This window comes from Lacerta agilis, chromosome 7 (assembly GCF_009819535.1).
Source record: "Lacerta agilis isolate rLacAgi1 chromosome 7, rLacAgi1.pri, whole genome shotgun sequence".
NCBI classification, from domain to species: domain Eukaryota; kingdom Metazoa; phylum Chordata; class Lepidosauria; order Squamata; family Lacertidae; genus Lacerta; species Lacerta agilis.
The window spans coordinates 45,856,729-45,879,454 of NC_046318.1; the positions used below are offsets into that span (position 1 = coordinate 45,856,729).

At 39.5% G+C, this 22,726-nt stretch overlaps 1 protein-coding gene across 8 annotated transcripts in view; it reads right to left on the reverse strand.

Moving 5' to 3' along the window:
- TRAPPC8 (trafficking protein particle complex 8) overlaps positions 1–17,574 on the reverse strand; it is a 54,588-nt gene extending 37,014 nt beyond the window's left edge. For 4 of the 8 annotated variants that reach the window (XM_033155099.1, XM_033155098.1, XM_033155097.1 and 1 more), the window contains exons 1-5: positions 17,224–17,574; positions 13,803–13,997; positions 8,624–8,707; positions 2,722–2,811; positions 1,647–1,821 (exon numbers count right to left, since the gene is read on the reverse strand). In XM_033155099.1, the coding sequence (XP_033010990.1) occupies positions 1,647–1,821; positions 2,722–2,811; positions 8,624–8,707; positions 13,803–13,997; positions 17,224–17,380 (701 nt within the window). In that variant the 5' untranslated portion in view covers positions 17,381–17,574. The remainder of the gene's footprint in view (positions 1–1,646; positions 1,822–2,721; positions 2,812–8,623; positions 8,708–13,802; positions 13,998–17,223) is intronic. The other 4 variants (XM_033155103.1, XM_033155102.1, XM_033155101.1 and 1 more) reach the window with 1 other exon arrangement.
- Positions 17,575–22,726: the final 5,152 nt, after the last annotated feature.

Consider the following 22,726-nt stretch of genomic DNA (forward strand, 5'->3'; position numbering starts at 1 on the left):
TCACAGCATCCATGCACGGTAAGTGCATGGTTTATGGCTTACTGTGGCATGTGAATGCAAACTAGTGTATACTGAATAAACAACTTTGCTTCAGCTCAATGTGCAAAGTTTCAGGAAGGAAACATTTCTCTTCAGAACTACAGAAATTGAAAAGAGCAGCAAACAGTGTTGCACAGAACAATTTATATGAAGCATTCTTGACAAGAATCCCAGCAGTCAGGAAAAACTAGTGATCCATCAGGAAATGTCCACCCCAACTTCAAAGACTATATGAATAAAGATTAAGGATTGAATGAGAAAAAAAATGAAAATACAGAAACACTGTTGAAGTGACCAGAGATTTAAAGAGTTGAGGATACAGAAATAATCAACTGCTGACAAGGAAGATTCTTCACAAGTCAATGCAGCCATATTAATTTCAATTTAACACAGGCAAGGGCTGAAAACAATGGCAAACAGAACTATAATAAAGTCCATCAGGAGAAACCTGGACAAGCAGAAGAGTATTCAGCATGGATGGATGGATATATGTATGTATAAATAAATAAAATTATTAATTATTATAATCATCATTATTACCCTGTCCATCTGGGCAGCTTCCAGCATATATAAAAACATCAAAAGAAGAGGATAGATTTTGAAAAATCAAAAGAAGAGGACAGATGAACATTTAGGAAGAGGCAAACATGGTAGTGATGGAAGATTTTGGAAATTTAGTGCATAAAAAACAAGGGGTTGTTTCTACCAGCTCCACTGTGCATGTTTAACTTAGATCTAACCCATTATGTTCAAGCCAACTCTAATGTGAAATATCTGCAGGAGTCAGCTTCCCTGCAGCATCCATGCAATATGCCTGCAGTGCCAGGACAGCAATAAACGTCATAAAAGTGTATTGGCACATGCCATTTTGTAAATCGCCCCACCCTGAGCACTTTTTTTTTTAAAAAAAAAGACAGAACAGAGTTCTTTCCTAAGGTTGCTATTGTAAAGTCAGGTTAAGAATAGCAACACATTTGCCAAAAAAAATTCACCAGTTTAGGTTTTATATTGTTACGGGCTATTTCAGGTCCTAGTGATTAACTGCAACCATTTGAAAAGTCCAATTTCCTATTTTAAAAATGCACACACCCCAGTTGTACACAATGGTAGCAGAAGGTATTCAATAGCAAACTTTTACAGTGTTTTGCAATATCAAGCACTTGTACTTCCTGATGGCTTCATGGAAGAGCTCATGAATTAATCTGAAAAAGCACCATTCTTTATTCTAAAGGAAAAAAACATGAATGACTTAGAACACAAAGCCCTAAAAGAATTTCCTTAACATGAGCCAGAGGAATCACACTTTATCTAGGAATCGTCCATGCCCAAAGTATCTGATTCAACCTACTTACTTTAAAAGAATACAGCTCTCTCTTTTGGGTTATTTATAGCGGCATAGTCCTACATGATTTATGCTTGTTACAGCAAGTTATATTAGACACACAGTTTTTGCACACAAGAAGGAATTACACCTGTATGTCCAAGAATTGAGGATCATGGAATTATCTTAAACTACATAGACATTACAAAGACATTAGCAAGTTTAAAATCAGCATTTCAGAAATGTTATAAAGTGTCAGAGAAGCCACTTAGACAACCCTACTTACCTTTGTTCCTCTCCTAAACTCACATCATGCAACAACACATAGTATTTGAGGGTGTTTGGAATGAACCATTTTGGATAAGAGTATTCATTACTATGTTGAATCTGATGCTGCTCTTGTGAAAGCTTTAGAAACTGTTCCACAGGTTCAGGTTCACTAGATGACACCACGAGCATACCTTAGTTGACATTAAGGATGAATCACAAGTTCACAAGTTAACCAAGAACTAGTTAATGCTTGAGTGTTGTTCCAGTAACAACTTCAGCACTTCTTTTAAACCTGTGCCTAATTTACCTCTAAAGAAAAACTACAATTCACTTGTGATAAATAATAATAATAATAATAATCCATCTTTAGCAAGACATGTGGCAGCTAACTGAAGATAAAATAATGTCTAAATATAATGTTGTATAAACGATGGGCTCATTGCAGTCTGTTTGCTATGCTGCCATTAGCTAAATGACTGCAAGATTATTCTTTGATAAAGTACTAAAAGCTGGTATGTACCCAAGAATCCTTACCCAGCCACAATCCTCATATTGCAAGTTGTGATTAAACCAGGAAGCCTCCAATTTACCATATCAGAACAGGAAAATTATGTTTACCAGCATCAGAACAAGCCAGGATATTACACAATGTTCAAACCAAGAATTAATATCCTGGCTTGTTCCAAATCTGGAAACCACAGTTTACCAGTTCAGATGAAATGTGAAACTATAGTTAATTAAGGGCTTCCTGTTGTAATTGTGGCTCGTTCAAAGGGAGGTGTACAAGCAAGAATACATAAAAATTGAGTAATTTAAGGTTCTGAATAATGCAAGCTTTTGCTGCAATTATTAGCAACTCAATATCAATGCCCAACTAATTTTGCAAACATTCAAACACAAACAAAATGACCTTGAGCACCACATACTCCCAATTAATTCCGATAAAAGATTTTGGAAAACAGAATTGTTTTGTTGCAGTTTCCTGCTTTTTTAACAAGCTTCTTTACTAGCAGATGTAGGACAGAAAGGGCTGCAATATCATCTTGCATCTTATATACAACACACATTTATCTTTCTGTTCCAAAGGATACAGGCTACATAGTGGTTTAGGAATTCATGGTCTGATGATGGCATAGACTGAAGAAAACTCTCTCGATAAGCCTCAAACCATGGAGTGGTAGCTGAAATAAATTAAAAAGATATCACAGAAACATTTAAAATGAAGAAACAAGCTACTTTGCTGTAAAAAAATGTAGGCAACTTAACTGCCAGCAGGAGAGGTTTTGGAAAAAGGCATCAAGCTTAAAAGTAGTACTAATTAGTTATTGATAACTTCTGCAGTATGATTTTGACAAAGGTTAGAAGAAACTATTTTCAAGATTGCAATTCATAAAGAAAGGGAAGCTAATGAAAATTTCATTCATATGGTTCTCAACATATCCCATAGCTGTACTGCAACATCAGAAAGCTTTCGCCCCTCTGCTACTCCCATACATTTTGATTCATACTGCCATGGCTGTACAACTACAGCTTATCAGTGATAAAGTTTTGGGAATTTTTCATTTATTTGAACGAAAACAGAATTTACGCTAAAAAATTTTTTTTTTTTAATGTTCTGGTTTTTACTTTCTGAAATATGGCAACCCTATCTGTAAGTTACTCAGAAGTCAGCTCCATTGAGTTCAATGAGATATAGTCTGAAGTCTGTAGTCTTAAGTATGTATACATAATTTTTATTCAGTTTTCAAATAAACAGAAACAACTAAGACTAAGCAAGACATTGCAACATACAAAGTTGTTGAGGGAATGGCTGGGGAGAAAAAAGGGGAGGAAAGAATTAGGGAGGAGAGGTGACAGCAGGGCCCCAATACAAGATTCACTGATTTTTTTTAAAGTACAGAATAATAAAATGTAAAATGGATTGGTGAATTGCATTACAATGCAAGTGGATATAGGATTGCAGCCTACATTTTGTTAATATTCTAAAATCAGTCATATCATTTTTTGCAATTCAAAATTACAAGTAAGCACTTTAAAAACATGATCTAATGCTGAGGTTATTCAGAGAACAATCAAAATATATTAAACAAGAAGCAATATAGCTAGCATACATTGATCTAACACTGGCAAAGGGAACCTCCAGGCTGCAGAACTCATTAGGCCCACAAGGCTGTTTTTCCCAGATGCTAGGTATGGGTCTGGCAGGGTCACAACTGGTCATGTACATTGAACGTTATTAAAATCACACATTCATCATAATGAAACTGGTTATAGGTATAGCATAATTCTAAATTTCAAAAACATAGAACAGGAATTTGTTTTGTTGTCATAGTTATGGTTAGATGAGCACATTTCAGGCTTTGTTACCACCACAAAGATAGTAACCAAGACTACTATTCCCTTAATCCACTGTATACCGGTAGATTTCATCTTTTTTTCTTTTTTCTTTAGACTGTAAATGCATTGCTTTCTTACAAATACCATTAGAAGCTCACAGGCACCTAACATTCAAGTAAAAGCCCAATTCATTTGTTAAAGCATAATCCAGTATTTTAATTCTGGAACATAAACACCACTTACGTACCATTCAGCATAACCATTATCACTTTTTATATCCAAGACACAAAATATCAGAAAAAGAAGTCCTCGTATGACTTCTATGACAGAAGTAATATTATCAATCACTAAAGCATCATACTGCTCCTCATTCAAGAAAGGGTATTGTAGCGGTTTCTAATCTCGAAATTTGAATACAGTATATTTTACTTATGTATTTATATACAGTGGTGCCCCATTAGACGAAAGGCATTCGCTAGCAGAAGGCTGCCCCGCAAGACGAAAAAGTCTATGGGGCTGCCTCGCAAGACGGGGAAAAAAAATTTTCCGTCGCAAAAACTGCTACTTTGTATTGGTGCTTCGCTAGATGAAAAAATCGCTAGCCGAAGAGACTCGCAGAACGAATTCTTTTCGTCTAGCGGGGGACCACTGTACCACTTAATCATCCATAACTTATAAGCAGTTTATGTAGAATAAAGAATGCCCATTAAAATATTGATAAAAGTAAGTTAAAAGCAAGTTTTTGCGTTTTTTTTATTTGCTTTTCTGTTATAGCTTGTCAACACATACTATGTTACAGTCATACATAAAAACAAGTAAATAGCATGGATATAAGTCATAAACATATGATAGTAATAATAACATAGCTATATTTTTCCAAGATTCTTTAAATCATATATATCTTGAGTTAAACTTCCCTTCCACTCTTTCCATGGTTTCCTATCTACTATCCTTTTAACTGTGTTTTCTTACTCTACTAAATTATCTTCATTACCTTACATAATCTCACATTATAACATCTACTGCTGAATATTTTTTTCAACCCGTTATGATTATTTTCTTGCTATAATATTTTTCCATATAATCCCTATATAATATCCAATCTTCCTTCAGTCTCTTAGCATCTTTATTTCTTAATCTATCTGTCATACTGGCTATTTCTAAGTATTCCAACATTTTGAGATGTCACTCTTCTCTTGATGGTAGTGTGCCTGTTTTCCATTTTTGTGCAAATAGAATTCAAGCAGCTGTAGTCACACACATCCATAGGGTAATTTTTGGGGGGATTTCTGTTGTTACTATTCCTTAGAAGAAAAGCTTCTGGATTTTTGGAAAACGTTCTTTTAAACATTTTCTTAAGTTCATTATACACTATGTCCCAAAATTATTTTGTTCTCCTCTACACCAACCATAAATGATAGAATGTACCAACTGTTTCTTTGCATTTCCAACATTTGTCACTTTTAGATCTAAATATTTTGGCTAGTCTGACCTGTGGATCATTTTTAAATAGATCTCTTTTAACACATAACATGCAGTAAATTTTAAATTGATTTTCCACAATTGTTCCCATAGATTTAAATTAATATTGTGATCCACATCTTGTGCCCAACTGATCATGGATGATTTAACTAATTTTTCTTTCTTTTCTCACTCAAGTAATATTTTATACATTTTAGATATATTAAAATCTAAGATCTAACCTTTCTTTTTCAAATTGTGATGGTTGTGAATCCCACTTTTTGTCTGCCTTAAATTTGGAGTTAATTTGATAATAATTTAGCCAATTCAACACATAAATTCTCTTCTATTTTTTTTTTCATTTTTGGCTCTCCTGAAAAATCTAACAACTCATTGTAGGTACCCCACTTAACCCCCATGTTAATTTTTTTTCTTTTCTCTGCTTCTATCGGGGATAATCACCTTGGAGTTTTGTTTTCCAATAAGGTTTTATATTTTTTCCCATACTCTAGTTAATTTTTTCCTAATAACATGGTTAGATAAACTGTTGTGTATTCCAGCTTTGCCATACCAAATACATGCATGGCTAACAATGTTTGACATCAGGTCCCTCTAAATCTAACAACTGTGTGTTTTCCAGCAAAACCCAATCTTTTATCCAACTTAGGCATGCCGCTTCACAATACAATTTCTAAGTCTGAGAGTGCAAAACCCCCTCTATCATTTATATCAATAAGAATATTATATTTTATCCTGGGTTTCTTCCTCCTCCATATAAATTTAGACGGGTATTTTTGCCATTCTTTTAGACAGCGTACATCATTAAGTATTGAGATCATTTGGAACAGAAATAACTTTTTTGAGAGGATATTCATTTTTATCACTGAGATTCTCCCCATTAAAGATAAATGCATTCTGCCCCATATATCTAGGCCTTTTTTCATTTCTTTCCATGTCTTCATATAATTGGCCTTGTAAATATTATGATTATTTGCCATTAACCATACTCCTAAATACTTCACTTTTTCCTCTAATTTCTCTAATTTCCTTTTAAGGTGATCATCCATGTTCTTAACTAACATTTTGGTTTTACCTTTGTTTATTTTAAAGCCCGCCAATTTTCCAAATTCATTTATCTCTTTTACTAACTCTACTACACTTCCTAAGGGTTGTTCCAATGTTAAGACTATACTGTCTGCGAAAGTTTTGTTTTATAGTTTTGTCTGCCCACTCTTATTCCACTAATTTTATCATTGTTTCTTATATTTTGCAATAAAATTTCTAGGGTAAGAATAAATAATAACGGGGAGAGCAGACATCCCAGTCTTGTTCCTTTCATGATATTACATTTTTCTGAGATAATATTATTTACTATAATATTTGCCCTTTGTTCATTATATAAAGCACTGATATCCCTTAAGAAAGGATACCTGGTTCCATTTTCTTTAGTACTTATTTCATAAATTCCCAGGAGATACTATCCAACGCTTTTTCTACATCAAGGAAGATCAGAGTGGCCTGTTTTTCATTATACACCTCTAAGTAAAAAGTAAGTTAAAAGCAAGTTAACCTTCAAGTCTCATATTTGGTAGCTACTGGTTCTAATTGGGAGCTCTGATTGGGAGTGTCCAAGTGGAACCAATTCCAGTGGACATGCATTTGGTGCCAAATTTAAAAGGTGCTAAATACAAGCCCAAGGGATGCGGGTGGCGCTGTGGTCTAGGGCTTGCCGATTGGAAGGCCGGTGGTTCAAATCCCCGTGGTGGGGTGAGCTCCTGTTGTTCAGTCCCTGCTCCTGCCAACCTAGCAGTTTGAAAGCAAGCCAAAAAGTGCAAGTAGATTAATAGGTACCGCTCCAGCGGGAAGGTAAACAGTGTTTCCATGCGCTGCTCTGGTTTCGCCAGATACGGCTTAGTCATATTGGCCACATGACCCGGAAAAACTGTCTGCAGACAAACATCGGCTCCCTCGGCCTGTAAAGCGAGATGAGCGCCGCAACCCCAGAGTAGTTCATGACTGGACTTAACTGTCAGGGGTCCTTTACCTTTACCTAAATACAAGCCCCACTTGTCAAAGAACAATTGGAAGCATAGTTTAAAGCTCTCAAATGTTCCTTTGCAGTTGCATCTTTACCTGGCCCAGCATAGAGAAAAATACTTCATAGACCAAATTACGACCTCTGCTAAAGGGAGAGTAAGCTATAGTTTCCCCACTGTGCATTATCCAATACATTTCCATGATATGTCTCCCAAAGAGATTTCAACGAAGGGAAGAGAGAGAACTGAAACCTAATAGCAAGAAATATTAAAAAGAGAAAAATCCTCTGCACATTCTAGATCTAACCAAAGTCTAAAATGAACTCAAATTCTTAGTGCCTGCTTCCTCCATCTGAGACATACTTAGAAAAGAGTGTAATTGCCAAACACATAATCAATTTAGGGAAGAGGAAACCAGCAGACTTCTCCCTTAGTTTCAGTACCAATGCTTCCTTCCATGCAAGTCCCTTTTTGCAGCCTGAGTGGTTTGACAAGGGTTTGACAAGAATAGTAACCACTGATGTCTCAAGCACTGTCAATTAAGTTTCTGTTTATCACACAATCACATTCAAGATTAATCATAATGGCCTTGTTAGCAATGAAAAGAACTAACTTTTCCTAGGAATAATGTGCTGGGCAAATACAATATATCACAAACAGAAATGCTGTCTTAGTGAATGACATCCAAATTCCATGCAACAAATGAGCAAATATACATTTGTTAAGCTATAAACTACAAGACCCTAAAAACAAAACAAAGTATGATTAACAACAACCCAGGTAAGAAAAATATGGTGGGTAGTGAACAGCAGCTTACAACTCATCTGAACACTACTATTATTTCCAACGATCACAAAAAGTTATTATTTAAAAAAGGGAAAGGAGGCAAGCATTTCTAGAAAGTCAAGTAATATAAAATTCAGCATGCTCAATCAAGTCGATAGAGAATGATTTTCTCTGCATTTTGATCTATGGAATAATCACAACTGGATTTAAAAGAAAAGATAAGATCTCAGCAACCATCACCAATATTTATTTCTAGGAATGAAATCTATTCTAAGAAAAGTGTAGTAGGGTGGTAAGAAAAGATGGATGGGTTGCATAACAAAGGAATAGAAACAGGACTATTTAGGAAACCCACACCAGCCACACAAAATACCTGAATAAAACGTGGATGTGTTCAGTCCCATCAGTGTGTCTTTCCAACTACTGTACCAAGGAACACTAGCTTTAACTGAGCGATCTGACAGAGAAAACATGGAAGTATTAAACTAAGCAGGTAGTCTGTACACATTTCATCTTTGTTCAGGTTTAGGAAGCCTCCTTCATATGCATGTGAAAATCTACTGGATACATGTAAACCCTTAAGCTTCCACTGACGTCTCTGGACATAGGGCACTTTCAGAACCAAACATGAAAAATATAAAACCAAGAGCATTTTGTCTTGAGCATACTGCATCATGCTAATTCTCTTCAGAATTATAATTTGAATATTTTAAAGCTCCTGAGAAAGCAAGTGTATTTGACAGAATTTATTCAGTAACACTGAATATTTAAACATTTGTTATAGGGTCAATGTGCCTTACTAAGAACATAAGCAGGTTTAAACATATGGGATGTTTACAGTATCAATCTACAACAGTTGCTTACTGAAAAAATACCAAAGTAGCATTTTTATTTTGGAGCTTATTACAAAAAAGATGTATGCTCACTGAAATATTCACACACCCCTAAGTCTTCATCTTCTTCTTTAAATACAGATATTGTTCGAAAGAGGCAATGGCATTTAATGGGGGTGTGGGGAGCTGGGAAAATCAGCCAGACAGAGAGCATCACTTCAAACACACTTTTAAGGCAATCTCAGCACAATCACCAAAAACTACCTAAAATATATTAACAATCTATATTAACTATATTAACTATATTTTTCTCCTTCAACAGGCATCATCACTCATGGGAACACACACATACACTCATTACAAGCCTGGCAACTCTAAAACTATACTTAATGATATGATAAAGTTGATAGTCTTTCCTTGGACTTTGTTATTTTAACTCATGTGCGATTTTATAGTTTTGTTTTTCATCTTTTAATTTTTGTCTGCTGCTACAATTGTTCTCTCTGTTTTATATACATTATAAAATGAAATAATAATTTTAAAAAAAACTAACTACAATACGGAAAATAATGTACTTGCAAAACTGAGACATACACCTAAGACAGACAACTGATCACCCAACTAACTATAACAAGAGACAAGAGTTTTTTAGGAACAAATAATGAAACTTCTCACATGGTCAGCAGTCATGCCTTTTGACATGTCCGAAACATTTCCATTGGCCATGCATTTTTAAATATATTTAATACTCAGAGTAGGATACTTCAGACCTATCAAAGGGCATATAAAATGTTGTTGTTTTTTAAAGTGTTTAAAATACTGGGTGTATTTTAAAATAGACTATTCAAAATGTTTGTTCGCACCAGCTTCCACCCCCCCCCCGCAAGAAATATCTCAGGAACAGGAGTTGTAATTCACACGATATCCTCTAAGTGGAGAGTGACATACTAGTGCTCCAGTTCTGGGTTTTACTGGAATCCTACTTTCAATAAAGGATCCTTTCTCTCCCTCTGTTGGGGTCTCTCCATGATCTGTTCTTAAAGGTAAAGGTACCCCTGACATTTAAGTCCAGTCGCGAACGATTCTGGAGTTGCGGCACTCATCTTGCTTTACAGGCCGAGGGAGCTGGCGTTTGTCCGCAGACAGCTTCTGGGTCATGTGGCCAGCATGACTAAGCCACTTCTGGCAAAACAGAGCAGCACACAGAAATGCCATTTACCTTCCTGCCGGAGCGCTACCTATTTATCTACTTGCACTTTGACATGCTTTCGAACTGCTAGGTGGGCAGGAGCTGGGACCGAGCAACGGGAGCTCACCCCATCACGGGGATTTGAACGGCCAACCTTCTGATTGGCAAGCCCTAGGCTCAGTGGTTTAGACCACAGCACCACCCCTCTGTTCTTAGCCCCCTGCTATTCATTCCCAAGCTCAAGGCCAAATTCTATCATGACAGGTCTTCCAGAAGCTGCATGCCAGTGGGGGGTCCAAAGCCAAAGAACAGCAAACTGTTACAGTAGGCTATATTCCAGCCAAACAAAACCAGAGATTACACACACACACACACACAAACACATGCATCTCTCCATTTGGCAAGCAAGAGACATGTTCACAGTTGTAGAACACATTCCAGCTGGACAAAAACACTCAAAAAAAATGAGCAGCAGGGCTGGGGTGAGGGTATCCAGCATAGGCAAAGTCCTGATGGCCAGAAAGGAGCCTGGAGAGATACATTGGGCCAAGGTTCCCAATGCTGGCTCTAAACGGTCTTTTGGTAATCTCATCAATTTCTATGGCTATCAGTCCTATTTATATGCAGACAACACCCAACTCTCTCTCCCACCCGTAAACTATCCCACCCCACTCCAATCCCATATCTCCAACTGCCTCTTTGATAAAGGTAGGTAGCCGTGTTGGTCTGCCATAGTCAAAACAAAATAAAATAAAAAATTCCTTCCAGTAGCACCTTAGCACACGAAAGCTCATACCAAGAACTAACTTAGTTGGTCTCTAAGGTGCTACTGGAAGGAATTTTTCATTTTATTTTGTTTTGCCTCTTTGATATTTGTCATTGAATGCTTTTTATGTTCAAAGACCAAACCTCGTATTTCCTCCAAAGCCCTACTTCTTCTAGCCTTTCCTTTCCTTTCTCACTGACATTACCATCCAGTCACATTTTGATGACTAGATCATCTCTGTTCCTCATATTCAAACCATAGCTTTTCCCCTTGCAACACTAAAAAAACTATGATCCTTTTCTTCTGCAAAAACAGAGTAGACTAGTCCTGACCTAGTCTGCTACAATCTTCTCCTCTCTAGACTTTAATTGTCTCACCTCAGTCTCATCACATCTATCTAGTACTCTGCTGCCTATATCATTTGCTCTGATCATGACGAAAGATGGTATATAAATTTAATAGATAGATAAAACACTTCTTAAATCCTATGTTGTCTCCCTCTCCGCTCCTAGATCCAGTACAAATTCCTTGTCCTTTTTTCATGGCCTTGCCCAACCTCACACCCCATTACATCTCTTTTATATCCCAACAGCCCTACCCATGATCTTTCCTTCTAAAGCTCCACCATTTTCTACTACCTGAAGGTTTCCTGCTGCCTCAGAACATGTTGCCTTTTCTCTTTCATGCTGCTCCATGTGCTTCAACAGCCCCCAAGAACATCTGTATGATGTTACAACTCCTTTCCTTCAAATTACACCTTTTCAATGAAGACTTTGGCATAAAGTGTTGGTAGATAAAGTGATAAAATACTTGCTTACTCTTTCACATTTTGGATTGTAACTAACCTGATGCACTAGCACAAGCCAGTGCAAGAAATTCCACTAACACAATGGGGTTTCCCACCCCCCAAAAAAACCTACTCTGAAGGGTCGTGAAAACCCCCAGAATAGCAGAAGAGAGGAAAGGAAATATAGTTCCATATGCAAGTAGAAATGTTTGCGCTGACAGAACAATTGTATTACAGTGGCACTGAATTCCATTCAAAGTTTCTTGGTTAGACTTGTCCTCATATACTCTGTGAAAGGTCATGCACACTGGTTACACAATATAAATAGACAAAGAAATAACAACAATTTTCTCTATGTTTCATTTGTTGCTTATACATAAAATACAGTATGATTACATAAAGACAGGGTAATCTAGAAAAGTCATGCATACACAGGAGATTTTCAAGCAGAAAGGTTTAGGTAATAAAATTATTTCCATGGAGCTTAATTTCTAGCTAGGTGTTTCTAGAATTACAACCTTAAAGACAGCCTTTGCAGGATTTTTGTCTTCGACTACCAAAATTGTCTTCAACTACTGACCATGCAAAAAACAAAAACTCAGTTATTTTACTTAATCAGCAGTCAAGTGAATACACAGAACTAAACTTGAGTCATCTAAAGCAACTTACACACAATAACTGGATTTCAACATAGTACAAATTACCGGTAAGAATAAGGTTGTGTTGTACATGAAGAGTCACAGACAGACAGCTACAGTACAACAATACAAGTGTAATAAAAATGATAGGATGTATTTTAATTTGTACAGATTTCACTCCCCACAAAAAGGAACAACTATGATCTGCTTTCACTTACATGTTACAAATAGTATGAATAGGGAGGTTGCATTTCTAGAAATGTGTTTATATTTTAGTTATTTAAAACTTCACTTACCTCACTTCCCTTAATCCAGACACTATATAATAATGTTTTTTAGAAAACAATTTTTACTCCCATTGCACAACTTGATGTCATTCAACATTTCTACAGAAGAGTAGTACAGGTTTTAACACTTTTCCCATAAGTAATTATATCTAAGGGCAGAACTGTATGTTATACTAGAGTTCTCACCCCTTTCTTAACATACAGTAAAAATTTGTGGCTTGACATAAATGCATTCTGCACTTCCTGGACGCTGTCAGTGATGTGGACTGAGGAATCTCATTACATAATATCACATAGGTATGCAGAAAGCTTATGCTGTCTTTTGGAGGGAGGGGCAGAAATCAGGCAAGTTGCCCCTTTTTAATCTATGGGGTGGAAGCCTCTCACAGAACCAGAACACTTCCTCACTAGTGACAGCCACTTCACTTGGAGAAATGGTGGGGATTGGGCTCTGCAGCTGCTTATTTGCCCATCTGCATTCTACGAGCCAGATGAATATTGATGAGAGGGCAGTAATGGTGAGAAGCAATAGTGGGACAATGCTAACTTTTATGAAAGCACTAAGTATATGGCTAAATGTTACAGGGTGGGAAGGATAAGGCTCAACATTTTGGGCAACAACAATGTATCTTACAACATGTAGCTCTGCCCTTCGAAGAAATTTGGCTGGGATAAACAATTCCAAAATTGAGAATAAGCAGCAGTGGAGAGTAGAGGCATTTCTATGACAATTTGCTGTTTAACACCCCCCCCCCCCCAAACTCCAACAGTATACAGTATATGGAATTTTATCAACATGGCAATAGGCAACAAAACTGAAGAATTCCCACACTTCCTGCATATGCTGTATTGTATTGTATTTTTTGTCCTGAACAATTCCCAAACCCCCTATGTGTGCAGAACTGTATCTGTTATATTGTATTTTTCTGTAGTAACTAATCACTGTGCAATATCAAGTTTTCAAAGCTGTAAGCTGCACGTCTCTCACTGGGAAAATATAAAACAAAATGAAATATAAAATCTTTAACACATTTCAATGTCTTGTTACATACCACTAATGTTGAGATCATAATCTCCAGCAGTAATCACATTAGCTACTAATCCTTCAGCAGGCTGACTAACAGTCACAACATCATTCAGAAGCTTCCGAATGGCTCCTTGTTGAGGTGGCTGTGTAATAATGTTGTTGACAGCAATTTTCAAGTTTTTGATTATGTGAAGTTGGTTGTTGGGATCTCTCATGTGCACTAAAGTAAGAAAATAGCTGTGTTAGACTAGTCTGCTCTGAAGCAATGCTCAATACACAACATTTCTGTAAAAAAAAAATCAAAACATATAGTATCTACAATTTTTTTGAAAAGGCAAGCAAGATCTCTCACAAAATATTCAAAATGAGAACATTCCTTTAGACTGCAATCTCTCTAAGAAGTAACTCCCACTGGAGTTAGTAGGGTGCACTTCTGATTAAACATACATAGGATTATACTATTTTACATTATTGAAAGTGTTAGAAGCATTCAACATGGAACCAAGGACAGGGCATTCAGATGTGGGGGAAAACTTCACAAAGAAGCATAATTTCAGTTGTTGCTGTCAGCACAGCATTCCCTCTGAAGTGTTCAAGTCATTTTAAAAAGTGATTTATGTTTTCAATAGTAGAAATTTCTGTCAGTGATGTCAAGCACTGGAAAATTTTCTGTTTCAAAAGCTCATTAGTAACAATGAGTTGATGCCAAATGCAAATACTATTTTAGGCATTCCCATTACTGTACAATAAACCTATGCTTTATAGGGATAACCTAACCGGCCAAATAGCTGTACTGTAATAAACATTCTTCTCCTATTAAAAAATCCTATATCCCTAGCTATATCTACAACATGCCGTTCTGTTTTGATAAATTTAATGCAGGGAACTATTATGAGTATTTTTTTTGCAGTACGTATTGTATATGTTATAATAATGGCTTGGATCCATATGAAGGTTGCAATAGCGGCAACATCTAATGATCAGAGTTCCACTAATAGGATGCTCTGTCAGTGGAAGAGGAAAATCATTCTTGCTGTTCTTCACTCCCACCTGAATCCCCTTGAAAATCTTCTCCAAAGAGTTGGAGGAGCCTTCAGAGAAGTAACACAGGGAATGCAGGGGAAGTGGGGTTCCGCAAAAAATGCCACTAACCACTGCACTCCACTGGAAGCCTCCAATGAATAAGAACACAAGAACCAGCTGGATCAGGTGAATGCCCATCTACTCTGTTCTCACAGTGGCCAACCAGGTGTCTATGGGAAACCTGAAAGCAAGGACCTGAGTACAACAGCACTCTCCCCACTTGTGATTCCCAGCAACAGGCACGCAGGCAAATACTGCCTCCAACAGTGGATGTAACCCAGCTCCCTCAACAAGCAAAAGGAACCTTTTGGTTGCGGGTTGGTGTGTGTGTGAGATCCACGCCATTCTATTTCTCATTTTACAATCACTATATCTAAGCAGTTTTTACCTGTCCTGAACACCCTTGGATGAGTTATAAATTGTAAGAAAAACTGGCATTCACATTCTTAGTTTGTAACTAATCTTGTCACTTTGTGACCAAAGCATCCTTCCATTTCTAGTCTCCTGACATGTTTCCAAGTTCACAGAAATTGCCCTAAACCTTGTATACTTTTCCTGTTCATTATGTTTCCAAACAAGCACATCTGTGAATTGCATAAATTCTTGGTAGATCTCCAGCTGAAAAACTGCCTGCCACTAATTCACCTTTCCTAATTTTGGACACATTAAAACAAGGTGCCAATGAAAGGAGCAACTTAAAATACAGTTTGGTAGGCAGTATGCCAACACCCCTGCTTAACCTACTCCTTACCTACCAATTGTAATTACTTATTGTTTCCATCCATGAAGGTTCAGCACAGGTAAGAAACATACCGGTAATTAAAAACTGCATCGATATAGCGATTATAAAATGAGAAATATAATAGTGTGAATATCATCCCCACCTGCAACTAAAGGGTTCCTTCTGTTTGCGGAGGAAGCTGTGATACCTCCACTGTACTCATTCAAAAAAGCTGGCATAAAATACGGTACTCAGAAATGCTGGCAGGAAGTGGCCATCACTTTTCCTAGCAGAGTGGCTGAAGAATTTTTTTTGATCTCTTTGGGGCAGCAAAGTTGTCCACACATGTGTATATTTCAAACGAGCCTAGCATGTGCACAATTAGAATTCCAACAGCTTAATCCTAAATGTATGGGCATTTATTTGTTACATTCACATCCTATATTTCTTTCATGATAACAGCATACACTGGGCTCAAAGCACTAACCAGATCCAAACCTGCTTAACTTCAACAAGGTTGCTGCTTCATGAGCCTTTAAGCAATGTCCTGCTTACTTGGAGTAATACATTAGCAAAAAAAGAAGAACAATACAAAAGCAGTTCTTTTGAAAATTGTTATTTTTCATCAAGATCCATTTCATTACTATCTAAAGAAGTCATTTATAGCAGCAGAAAACGTGCATATTTAATAAAAACACTGCTTGACCAACTAAAGATGCATTTAATGCTTTTAATGTTCAGATAGCATAATAAATACAAAGCAATAATGTATAAAACAAACCAAAACACATTAATAATTACTTGATGTTTCTAACTGATTTCCATTTAGCAAAGTTGAGCATTTTGTTAAATGTGCTTTCCTAGGTTGTAACAGCCAAGTTAAAGTAATTTATTCCTCTTTCAAACATTATCTATGTATAATAGACTTCATATTTGCCTTGTTTATTTGAAAAACATATGAAATATTCCTATTGGTACAAAATTATATAATCATTTTGGCAAATCATCCCTAAATCTCATAGGGAGCGGTCTCCAGTACATAAAACTGAGGCTACCACTGACCCATCCATTGTTAATAACCACTCGCATGGCTCACATCAACAGGCTTTAATTTGAGCCAGCGCTTGCAGGGCATTCTGTGTCATCTTTTACCTCTGAAGTGTGGAAAATCGGTAAAGGACACCACTTTCACAAAATACAACCAAAACATTGACGATTAGCAGAGCATAATTCTGCCCACGAGGGTCCAAATGACTTTAATGCTGGTGTCCCTGTCACTCTTAAGTGAAAGCATAAGCCGGATCCTATGCTCCCCCCTTCAGAGTAAACAAGATTCTATCACCCACGTGAACAAGTACCCTCCTGGCTTTCCCAGAAGGGAGAATTTGGCAAGCGATCTGGATGGGAAGCAGCTGCCTGAAGTCGGAACTTCAGCAAAGGGGGAAGTCAACACAGTGAAAGGGGCTCCTGCCTCGGAGGGCTCTGGAGATGTATATACTGCCCCCCCTCCCGCCGCCCAGCTGCCTCTCAGCACCCACACCCGGAAGGGACGGGGCGGCGGCGAGGGTGCTCCGGCCGCGGGTCTCCCCTCCCCTCCCACCATGTAAACAACCCAGTTCCGCTCCCGCCAGGTGACACCGACCTTCCGAAGTGAGGCGACAGAAAGGCTTTATGAGCTCGCAGAAGCCCAGGTTGTTCTTGCGGGTGACCTTCTCCGCCTCCTCGCTGCACAGCGCGGCCACCAACGGCACGAACGAGTCCTGGAGGAACTCCTGCGCCGACTGCACTCGCTGGGCCATCGCTCCAGCCGACTGACAGGGCGGCCCACCGCGCCGAGCGCAAGCGAAGGGCCGGCCCCCTCCGGCCGGCTTAGCCCGCTCCTTTCCTCCTGGAGACGCTTCCCCCCTCGAGCGCTGAGGCCGAGTCCCCGCCGCAGACGAGCGCAGAGTTGGGCTGCCCGCGCTGACACCCGCCGCCCCGCCAAGCCCCTCAGTGACCGCCCAGACCCGCCATATTGAATCCGGAGAGCCCAGACAACCGGGTAAGCCTGCTCCCGGCAGCCTTTGCGGCTAGTCACGTGACAGCGGAGGGAGAGGGAAGAGGCGAGGCTCCTGGAGTCGGAATCAAGGAGGCGGCGGGGAGACTAGTACGCATGCGCAGGGAGTATTTCGCTGTGCTTTTGGGAAAGGCAGGAGGGTTGTGCAGAATCAATGAGCGGAAAAACAATGGGGGGGGGGGAAGAATCGGGGTCTGCCGGTGCTACTTTAGACCTGCGCATGCAGACTGATTTTTCTACCAGGGCTGCGCATGCAAGGATTAAGACATAGCTCAGGCGCTTTCCTGCCGCTTATGCTCATGTCTGTATGAGTTCAGTTTCCATTTACAGGGATTCCGGCCGGGATATGTTTCTGCGTTGTGGCCAGTTAGCTCTCTGCAGAGTGTTGTTGTTGTTCAGTCGTGTCCGACTCTTCGTGACCCCATGGACCAGAGCACGCCAGGCACTCCTGTCTTCCACTGCCTCCCAGAGTTTGGTCAGACTCATGTTAGTAACCTCGAGAACATCGTCCAACCATCTCGTCTTCTGTCGTCCCCTTCTCCTTGTGCCCTCAATCTTTCCCAGCAGCAGGGTCTTTTCCAGGGAGTCTTCTCTTCTCATGAGGTGGCCAAAGTATTGGAGCCTCAGCTTCAGGATCTGTCCTTCCAGTGAGCACTCAGAGCTGATTTCCTTCAGAATGGATAGGTTTGATCTTCTTGCAGTCCATGGGACTCTCAAGAGTCTCCTCCAGCACCATAATTCAAAAGCATCAATTCTTCGGCGATCAGCCTTCTTTATGGTCCAGCTCTCACTTCCATACATCACTACTGGGAAAACCATGGCTTTAACTATATGGACCTTTGTCGACAAGGTGCTGTCTCTGCTTTTTAAGATGCTGTCTAGGTTTGTCATTGCTTTTCTCCCAAGAAGCAGGCGTCTTTTAATTTCGTGACTGCTGTCACCATCTGCAGTGATCATGGAACCCAAGAAAGTAAAATCTCTCACTGCCTCCATTTCTTCCCCTTCTATTTGCCAGGAAGCGAGTGTAACAAATCATAAAACATTACTCTGAGCAGGTCCCTCCCAGCCATGTCTCCAGGAAGGGAACCTGAGCCCGTTTTTAAAAACTTGCATTTTGCCTGGCACCAGACCCATGCAATTCCCTGAATGACAGTCATTGGGAATCACAAGGGGGGGGGAGTAGCCTACTGTTGTGTTCAGGTCCTGCTTCTGGATTTCCCATAGGCAACTGGTTGGCCAGGATGCTGGACTAGATGGGCCACTCGCCAAGTCCATCAGGCTCTTATGATCTTAACCTAGCTCTCTTGATTGGCAGCAGGGATGCCAACTTGAATACAATATTGAGGGGGGCAGGTAAGCCCTGCCCTGCATAATCAATCACAAGAGTTGGTACATGCACAACATTTGAGTGGCAATGCCCATCAACTGGGGGAGGGGGTGTCCAGCCCCCTCAAATATTTTTTTTTGGGGGGGGAGGGATCTCAGGCCCAAGGAGTTGACTCCTATGGTTGGTAGTACTCACCATTCAGGACAAGGGAATTAGCATATTAGATCATCCACCCTGAACAAAGGTAATAGAGCTGAGCTATGGCCATCCTAAAAGGGACGCAGGTGGCGCTGTGGTCTAAACCACAGAGCCTAGGGCTTGCCGATTGGAAGGTCGGCAGTCCGAATCCCCACAACTGGGTGATCTCCTGTTGATCGGTCCCAGGTCCTGCCCACCTGGCAGTTTGAAAGCACGTCAAAGTGCAAGTAGATAAATAGGTACTGCTCTGGCGGGAAGGTAAACGGCGTTTTTGTGCGCTGCTCTGGTTCACCAGGAGCAGCTTAGTCATGCTGGCCATATGACCCGGAAGCTGTCTGCGGACAAACACCGGCTCCATCGGCCTATAGAGTGAGATGAGCGCCGCAACCCCCGTGTCGTCCGTGACTGGACCTAATGGTCAGGGGTACCTTTACCTTTTTATGGCCATCCTATCAGCAAGTCAGAATCACGTGTTCTGTTCTGCTCCGGTTCTGAGCCTGTGCAGTGTTGTCCTCTCTCTGAGTTTATCAACAGCAAGTTCTGAAACTCAGCCAGGCCAGCATGTCCTGAGCAGCCTTTGCTCTACTGTTGGATTGACGTACTTATGTGTGAGGGGGGGGGGACACCAGGAGAGGCACCTTGGTGCACTATGTGAGTCTGCCTTATTTACTAACTACCGGTTAATCTGTTTGTTTTTTTTTTTTTTGTGAAGCAGGGAAATGGAGGAAGAGAATAATGGAGGACCAACCTGCCCTTGCCAATGTTTCCTCGCATTCAGCAGAGGGGTGGACAGTTTCAGAAAGGATGTGTGTGTTCTGCTCCTCAATGGTAATTGGTAACCCATGTGCAACCTTGAAAGGGCCTGCTGACCAGTGTGGAGGACCAGGAGCTCCCAAACGTCCCCGCTCACCTGCCTGCTCCATACACCCCTTGAATACTTTTGGCTGGCTGGAATGCATCATTGAATTCTGATAACAGATCTTGAATTTTGCATGGCTGGAATGTAGCCTACTATACAAAAGTACAATCATGTCCATTAATCCATCTACCTTTGCTTCCCGCCCCACCCGCAACTGGCATGCAGGTCCTGCAGCAGGGAATGCAGTTTTAATGCTGAAAAGGAATTATCCGTCCCAGGTGTAGAATCAGGAAAGGGGTAATATAAAAAGACACACCCCATAGCTCCTCCAGGATACCTGTTATATTGATGTATATTCCACATGTGAAACCTCATAGTTCTTTAGCTGGGGCCTAGGGAAGGGTGTTTCAAGTCCACAAAAATGTAAGCTCTTGCTTCAAAATATTGTATGCATAGTGTTCATAACATTAAAAGAATAGATGCTAGAGGTAATCTTGGTCTGTTATTCTGAAATGCAAATGGGATGTGATGAAGCTATGCACACAGTTTATTTGCATATCTTAGTTCATTTAGATTTGACACTTTTCAAATATATTCTCTTTTAAAGTGAATTGAATTAAGGATGGGGACAAAGCCTTGAAGCAATGCAAATTCCTAGTGACTGGGGCTTTAAACAATCAGATGTGACTCTTAGGATGCAATTTTATAATCCTGGTTTATAAAGATTAGTATGGTCTGGGTTTCCTTCCTTTGCAAATAGTATTTTTGTCACACGTTTTCCCAAAGTAATGTTACTTTAGCTACCTACCCTGTCCATTGAAATAGATACCAAAAGGACTGAAGTCACAGGACACTGTTTCTTTATAGTCAACAAGGTAAAAGTTAAAGATTACACCTGCATTCCAGGAAATTTGGCAGGAACTTGCTCTGTGGCAACATATGTTTATTTCAGGTTCTAAAGGCTTTTAGAAGCAAATTGCTACAACATCCTTTGTACACTTTAATTCCTGAGTAGAACCTTGTCCTATATTTTTCTGCAGGATTATATATTTGTTTTTAAGGAGGCAAAGAATCAGGTAAGGAAACTTACTAAAACTGAGTTTCAAATTAAAAACAAAACTAATTGCGGAAACACCAGCACCTTGTTTTTATTTGAGGGTGGGAGAATTTGCATGTTTGTTTTGCAACTGCAAGAAAATGATCCTAGGAAATCCCCTGGTGTATTATTAGCCTTTTGTGTTGTCATGGGGAGCTGGGAACAAGACAGAGTGGCACCTCAGAATGTCCTGTGTCAGTCTTGTCACCAATTGTTATTTGAATCTTTGTTGATACACAGATTACCATGTTACTCCTAAAAATTATCTGACTGAAAATGCTAGTTGGAAGTTTTAGTAGACATGGGAGAAGAAATGGGAAGTTTTTGAAGTTCTGTTTGGAATAAGAATAATGGTGTGGAAAAGCCACCATAAGTCAATTTATTTTTGTAGTTTATTTACAGCAACCCACTTACAGGATCACTTCAAAAAGTCATTCTATAAGGTCCAGTCATTGTATCACAGTGGTTTATAGATCTGAATTTCCACATACTCATTATTTCAGGGGTGGGAACCTGTGGGCTTCCAGGTGCCACTGGCTTAGAATTTCCACAATCCTTGTCTGAGGCTGAGAGTTGGAGTCCACAGATTCACCAGCACTGCATTGTTTGATTTCAATAAAATCCCACAAAAGATTCAGTAAAATAAATTCTGACTTTAGATTCTGCTATGTCGTTCATTTTGCTGTCATCTTTTTATTTTTTATTTATTTGCATATTAGTCACAATATAAAGCCAATCTGTATGGCAGGCCATGAATATTTACCAAACCTCTCTTCAGAAACTCCTGCACTCCCATCTACATGCCCAGCATCTTGGGTGCTCTGACTTTTTCCTCACAATTTTTGCACTGCATCTACCGGTACTACTACATGTTAGGCACTAAATAATGATGTGCAAAGGGAGGAAAGGTGAAAAATTAGGCGGAAGGAGTAATTTCCAAATTTGCACAACTCTGTCAGGGGGAGGAATTGTGGGTGGAGGACTAAATGCGTTTCGGATGGGACATACAGTATTTGTTCGCTGCAACACCAAAAGCAGGATGGCTGAAATGCAGTTGCGACCCATATTTCTGCATGGCTATCAGATGATAAACAGCAGGAGAGAGAGGTTCTAAAACACTTTAAGTGAATTCTGCCTTTGTAAATGAGTCAACTGTGTATCCCTGTGACATCAGAAGTCTTTACGCAGGCCCTGGATGCCATTTGCTCAACTGCACTTGCACAACTGATGGCCTTGCAAGCCTTTGTTCTCACAGTTGGATGCTTTGGGGCAACAGGAAAAGGTTTGAGTCATGGAGCAAGAATCAAATGATATTTATGACTTTCGCTTTTTAAATACAATTTCAGAATTCACATTGGTTTTAATAGTCTTCATATTTATGTGTATAAATGTTGGGTGTGGAGGGGGGAAATATATTGTAATACTCTTTTATATGCTACAGAGGTCAATATAAAGATATAGAATTGATAGATTGCAGTGTGATCATCCCATATAATCTAGGTGCAGGGAACCTGTGGCTCTCCAGATATTTGCTGGACTACAACTCCCAGCAGCCCCAACTAGCATGGTCAATGGCTAGGGATGGTGGGAGTTGTAGTTAAGCAACATC